Source organism: Pinus tabuliformis, chromosome 3_2, assembly GCF_031772625.1.
Source record: "Pinus tabuliformis cultivar Carrire ecotype Pingquan chromosome 3_2, CPIR1, whole genome shotgun sequence".
In the NCBI taxonomy this organism is placed as follows: Eukaryota; Viridiplantae; Streptophyta; class Pinopsida; order Pinales; family Pinaceae; genus Pinus; species Pinus tabuliformis.
This window is the reverse complement of record NC_142302.1, coordinates 1,133,100,050-1,133,106,715: the sequence shown is the minus strand read 5'-3', so window position 1 is coordinate 1,133,106,715 and position 6,666 is coordinate 1,133,100,050. Positions and strand designations below refer to the sequence as shown.

General features: G+C 36.3%; 1 protein-coding gene across 2 annotated transcripts; it reads right to left on the bottom strand.

The window, feature by feature from the left end:
• Nucleotides 1–1,715: 1,715 nt before the first annotated feature.
• On the bottom strand, nt 1,716–6,342 carry LOC149184694 (non-functional NADPH-dependent codeinone reductase 2-like). 2 transcript variants are annotated; one of them, XM_089417666.1, is made up of 6 exons: nt 6,182–6,342; nt 5,999–6,040; nt 5,637–5,812; nt 4,646–4,889; nt 2,596–2,775; nt 1,716–2,279 (listed from the first exon to the last, which is right to left on the bottom strand). In XM_089417666.1, exons 1-6 carry the CDS (start codon nt 6,335–6,337, stop codon nt 2,052–2,054), a joined length of 1,026 nt encoding a protein of 341 aa, XP_089273792.1. In that variant the 5' UTR covers nt 6,338–6,342; the 3' UTR covers nt 1,716–2,051. The 2 variants fall into 2 exon arrangements, with proteins under 2 accessions (XP_089273792.1, XP_089273791.1); XM_089417665.1 differs by having other exon boundaries at nt 5,999–6,342.
• Nucleotides 6,343–6,666: the final 324 nt, after the last annotated feature.

Sequence of the window (6,666 nt, the reverse complement as noted above, 5' to 3'; positions counted from 1 at the left end):
GTGCTTTTTGGTCATTCGAAGTTTTGGTATTTACTTTCTGTTTTTGGTACATTACATACGCTGTTATAACATGGATGTTGGCAATGTTATTGTTTTATTTTACTGTGTTTTACCACCCTGCAATATGGAGGTCATATGTGGAAGAGGCATATATGCCTACTGTTTCTGGATTTTTATGTCTGATTGATACTCTTGAAGTAACGCCCAATGGTGGACAAATGTACTAGTTTTTATAATGGTGGACAAATGTACTAGTTTTTATACTTTTAAAACCAGCGTTTTTTTCATACCGGAAAAAAAAGGCATGTCTGTCATTCTTTTATTTTCCTACTAGTACTTCGAAATGTAACTACTCGAAGTTCAGTTTTACCGCATGTAAATTTGACAGAAATCCAAAAAAGCAAAGGGAGAATAAAACCAAATGAGAATACTGATCTCCATACTCTTCAAAAACACACAATGAGACTGTATTTACCCTGGAGAAACATGCGACGGAAAACTCCAGCATGGACTGGCTGTTCGGCTCTTTATTCAATCGATTTGACAAGTACACACAAAAATACAAAGAGATTTGCTCATATAGGGAGTGCAATGGTGCGATGGCTCTGTGCCTAGACTGTCACAACCCTATCTCCTGCTCTATTTAGCTGTATACATGTATCAAAAACCTCCTCATCTGCCCTGTGCTCTCCAATAAAGTGTACCCGCAAGCTTTCCCCACAAAAATCCTAAACCTGACTGTCTTTTTGCTGTTTTGAAAGACCAAACGGATGAATCTTATTCTGATTTTCAGAATACGTGTAGGGATAGGTGTCATCACGATACAGGTTGAAATTCAGCCCATTTCGACTTCTTTTGGCCAAATTTTATTTGACTGTTCCTTCACGTTTTCTGAGTTCTGTCTGTTGAATTTTAACCTGAATTTTGGTTTGTTGGGATGGGGTGTCAGGAAACCCCATCCAGTCCGATATCACATGAGGGATTTATAGCTCTCCACCTTCTATCCTGCTCCCGCCACTAGGTATACACAATTTTCTATTGACTTCTTTGTTGTTTTGCAGACTTGTACCTATGCTGAGGTGGATTTGTTTCGACTCTCTACTGGTCTAGGACTTATTATGATTTTCATGATCCATTTATATCACATAATAGCAATAAAATTGTGAAATCCTTGTTCATTCTACACTTTTAAATATATGAAATCAACGTACATGTATAGGATCTTTAATAGCAGCAAATCTGTTCCAAAGCTCAGTCCCTCAGTGCTAAGTTTTACTAAAAATTTTGATCACAAGTGATTTCATTTTAAGTGCAGCAGAACAAGGTATTCAATTGTCCAAATGTGATAGAATAAAATTGGATAGATGTAGTATTTCTTCTTCTCATTTCTAAAAATTAACTAAGAAGATTATTTTTAGCTGACATTTGCGAGTTTGTCTCCGGAGGAGGCTTTAAAAAATTTTAATGTATCAGGGAATGTGCAGGCAAACAATAAGTACCATGAAATAAGCTAATCATTGACTTACTCCTTTTTCATTCTGTTCATTGAATACTACATAGTATATTATTCCCATCTAGCAGACAAGATAGAAAAATAGTATGGTGATTATTGTTTACCAATGTGCAATAGGAGAGATTATAAACAGATGTAAAATATAAACCAAACAGGATATATATAGACTCTCCAACAGAATCAGAAAAATGAACAGCTTAAAGAAATAAAATATAAATATTTGAACAGCCTTTGGACTGCATATATACCCATATATATAGTAAGAAAACTTCAGAAAGTTGTTCTTTCTACAAAATAAATGCAAGAGGCAAGTAGGTTGCTGGTTCCAATATTTTATTTATTTAGGTGAGAAAGCTGTCCACAAAATTTGTACCATCTCCCTATAGTAAGCGCGCCCTAACTACCATTCAACCATAAGCGAATTCAACGAAGCAAAGGATGTCACGAGATTATGGAGAAGTCCTCAACTGCATTAGGTTAAAAGCGATTTGCAGACCAGTTGAAGAAAATAGAAGTGCCTTCTTTACATTCAAGAGTGTTAGATTTCTCCATCCCACAAATCTTCAACAGTTCTGTAAGGGCTGGTGGTTGAGTTAATGAGTCCCTCTCTCCTCACAATCTTCTTTTGCTCGATCTGGCCAATCTTCTCATGATCATCTCTAGTTAATGACCAATCAAAAATCTGATAATTTTCAGCCATTCTGCCCTCGTTGTAGCTTTTAGGCAGCACGCTGACCCCTTGTTCCAATCCCCACCTCAACAGAACCTGAAAAAACAATTTGCAGAAACCGTTAGATCAAAAGCAAAATAATCTTCAATCCTACGGTTGGGAAAGGAAAATCTACCAGCTTGCTTCCATATGCTTCTTAATAAAGGCATATGGTAAGCCATTAACATAGTTAGGGAGAAACATATTTCCTACGACCATCGTTACAAGCAACGTCCTATCAATTATCCAAACAAAGTAGACATACCATTTTTCTCAACTTCCTGTTGAAAATATTCAAAATATTCTTTAGTTACCATATTGGGTTCTCTTTTCAAAGAAAGACTAAGCGGTGCTAAGAGCTTGAAACTAGTACCTGAGCCACAGTCTTTCCATGCCTTTTGGCAATCTCCTTAATGACAATATTTTCCATAACAGCATTGCTCCCATAGTAGGTACCAAATGATCCTAGAGGACAATGTGCACTGACATGAATGTTGACCTTGGTGCAATAATCTCTTAGTTTTCTTTGCTGCCACATGGGATGCATCTCCACCTACCACAGAAAACAAGTCCTATTTATCAATGTTCTACAAAGCAATGTTGCATTAATCGTTATCGGGATAATATCGGCGCGAGGAAAAAATCGGAAAAAATCGAAATTATCGGAAATTATCGGGAAATAATCGTTTGGTACAAAAAAATTCATTTTTTTTCAATTTTTTTAATACCTAAACCATATACAACATAAAATAAATACATTGACACATAAATATGATAAAAGAACTAATATATAAGATGTTTAATATCATTTCTAGTGCTAAAATCACGCATAACATTGAAACATGTCCTGAATAGTAAGTCCTGACTCCTGAGTCCCAACTCAGCCTCAAAATATCAACAAAAAATATGATAATGTATCTCATCATGTCATAAGGTCATATACAATAAAATGAAGAAAATAACTAAAGACTAATCCTATTGATTTCCTCTGTCCCTCTTGCGAGAAAATGCCACAGCTTTCCCTTTCCCTCTAGATGTAGATGCTGGTGCTGGTGGAGTTGGCAGTGGAGTCTGCTATTCTAGAAGTTGAAGAACTAGAAGTAGGAGCTATAGGAGGTAGACCACGTCCTCTACTGGTGGCAGGGGTAGCCCGAGTAGGTGGTGTCACTGGAAAAATTACAATCTCCCAATCCTGAAATCCTAAAAAACTGATAAGTCTGCTGGATTTTGAATGAAATCTAAAATTCTACTTTCTCCATATGAAATCCAATGACGCTGGAACCACTCTCAAACATCCTGAGTCATTTCATGGTAATGTTAAAAATTTAAGTAAAAGTGCCTAGACTTGATCATTAAGCTGCCCCACTCAAAAATTATTTGTTTCTTTCAAAAAAAATTGCATTTCAAACATTTAGCATCCCTTAAAAAACCAAAAAAAAACATTATAAAACCTCGCTGCCGGAGGACCCCACGATAATTTCGATTGTTATCGCGATAATTTCATAAAAATCAGCTAAAAAAAATTCCAGCAATAATTTCGTATAGTTATCACGATTTTATCGGGACAGCGAAAAAATCGCGATTATTTCATTTTATCGCGATTTTCACAACACTGACTACAAAGAACAAAGATCAAAAAAAGAAGATGGACCTTCAATTTCATGCAACTTAAGTTTGATGGACTGAGCAATCATTTGGTAAGGGCTTCCCAATAAGTAGCTTATTGTCCCAAACACCAACTTTAATTGGCAAACTCTATAAACCTCTCCTGTGTATCAAGTGCAGGATTTCAACCCCGTATTTGCTGTATCAATTCATGACAAGCCAATGTTTTGGATGCCCAAAATTGACAATTTTATTAGCAAAAAAAAAAAACTTAGAAACAATTTCCTAGTATTTGAATCTACGTGACAGTTGGAAAGCTTACTTTGTTAGTCAAGGCCATCAAGAAACTACAATGAGATGATTTGTTAATATGCATTGTGATTACCATCTCTTAAAATAGGGCACTTTACTGCATATCACGTTTTGAGAAACTTACAAATGTCTATGTAACTTTGTGGTAGTTTGTAAACTGAAGTTTTTGTATGGAATGGATGATGTATTTTTTAAAATTTATTCTGCTTGTTACCAATAGGTTTGTAGTTCAATGGTGAGGTTGGTGGCATTTCAAGCAGTCCAATATGATTCCAATCCCCTGGACGCATATGCCTAGTGTAGCCCTTGCTGGGTTAGTCTGTCTGCAAGTTGTAGGTTAACAATAAGCTAGTTAACAAACTATGGAGCTTGTAACTTACAGAGGGGTCTTATTTGTTTACTAATATCATGAATACTGCAAAACTGTATAGACCAATTAGATCTTAATAGATATCAAATAAATAAGTTTCATTTAACATAATCTCCATAAAGAACAGAAAGATAACCTGGTTGACAGCCGGAGGAATGTTGGCATAGCTTAACAAATCTTCAGTCTTCTTGGATGAAAAATTGCTCACACCAATAGACTTAGTAAGACCCAACTCCACACATTGCTCTAATCCCCTCCATATAGAATTGATATCTAATGGCAAAAAGTCTTCCTCTTTAGGCAGTGGATGGGAAGATCCCTTTTCCAAATTTATTGGCCAGTGAATCAGATACAAATCCAAATATTCAAGCTGCAACTGCCTGCAAAGCAAGGACATCAAGTTGGGATCAATCTATGAGGCAGCGGTGAAAAGAAGCTTTATTGAGTGAGGTACTTTTTACCACTAGGTTAGGGATGAAGTAGGGGTGACTTGTCAACCCTTCACGTGTACAAGTGTCAGTATGTTGCTTTTTACAACTAGGTTAGGGATGTAGGGGTGATTTGTCAACTCTTCATGTGTATAAGTGTCAGTGTGATTAATCATACACTATAACCACAGATCTATTAAGCACATAGAAAGATCAAAAACATCAAGGACCAATATGTCAATTTAATGTCTATGTAGCACTATTTAGATACATTGACCACAGGGGAGTAGATCCAATGTTTTAAGATGGATCCATGTTACTGTATATCTGTGTAGTAAATATGGACACTGGCACAGACCTAGTTAAACTTGGGTGTTCGACCTGGAGCTTCACAAGGTATTTTGTCAACTCCTCGCATGTATAGTGCTTATGTAACAATGCATTAAATTTCAACTAGCATAGATTCACTTATCCTAGGCGGTTGATTCTAGAAGTGATGAAAGAAACCAGTTGCAAACCTGGTGTGGCTTAAAAGATTTGGAATTAAGATGGATTTTTATTTTCACAATCCAGGTGGGAGGGTTTTCTCCTTTTTTATTTTGGTTTATCAGCATCACACATCGACTCCACAACTTTGAATGTATATCATACCCCGGTTTAGAGGGATCTGTATAGCTTTGGTTTAGAACAAGTACTTACTTTAAACTTGTCTTCAATGCAGAAACAGGATCCTCGTGATCGCCAGCGAAGAGTTTACTGGTAACAAAAACTTCATCCCGCTTTACAACTCTATTCTGAAAAGCCCCATTCAGAGTTTCGCCTAAAGCTGCCTCCGTACCGTAAATACTTGCAGTGTCAAAGTGCCGATAACCTACCTGTGAGCCCAAATAGGGCATTACTGAAAGAAAAATGACTGTTCCCTTTGCAGGACTTAACAAATTTCCAATCATGGTGAAGTCTGTGGAAAACATATAATGAAAACGTACCTTGAAGGCAGTAGCAGCAACTAACAAATTTCCAATCATTGTGAAGTGTGTGGAAAACATATAATGAAAACGTACCTTAAAGGCAGTAGCAACAGCTCTGCTTAAATCATCTTTGTTCTGAGGCAAGAAAGCAGTACCAAAGCCAATCAATGGGATTTGAAATCCTGAATTCAGTTGTGCAACTCCACCTAACATCTCCATATTCACAACGAACAAAGGGGAGTTGGAAAATAAAATGAGGTTTTCATCACGACTTACAATATCAAGCCGAGCTTCACCAGACAGTTTCATATCCAACATGACCAATAAAATATGCGTAACGCACGGTGCAATGCAGTGCCATCCACTTCGGTGAATGTTCCCATATCGCCCCTTCCCCCGACCACCGTTGGTGGCTATATATTTTATTGGCATACCATTGAAATTTATTCACTGGTGCGAATTATTACCAAAAAAAACTGAAAAAAGACACACGTGCACTTTTTTAAAAATTTAATATATTTTCTTGTCTAAATGGCAATTCTTCACATCTTGGTTTTTTCCAAAGTTGGTCCTAAATTTCATTAGGAAAACAATAGAAATTCTCATAAATTTCATTAGGAAACTAATAGAAAGTATGATTGAGAAAATCGAGAAAATCTTAGCAATTTTGGATTACAGTGATCAAGTTTTAGTGTTATGGATATTTTATGGTTTTTTTAAGTGTTGAATCTATTTTTATTAGTAAAAAAAATTACACTCCC

What these genes read in the sequence shown, in the direction of transcription:
- LOC149184694 (XM_089417665.1), bottom strand. Translation starts at nt 6,337, where the DNA reads ATGCCAATAAAATATATAGCCACCAACGGTGGTCGGGGGAAGGGGCGA. An exon ending in TTCCTCCGGCTGTCAACCAG is followed by an intron (nt 2,776 to 4,645) that starts GTTATCTTTCTG and finishes TTTCTGTGGTAG; the next exon opens with GTGGAGATGCATCCCATGTG. An exon ending in ATGGAAAGACTGTGGCTCAG is followed by an intron (nt 2,280 to 2,595) that starts GTACTAGTTTCA and finishes TTGTTTTTTCAG; the next exon opens with GTTCTGTTGAGGTGGGGATT.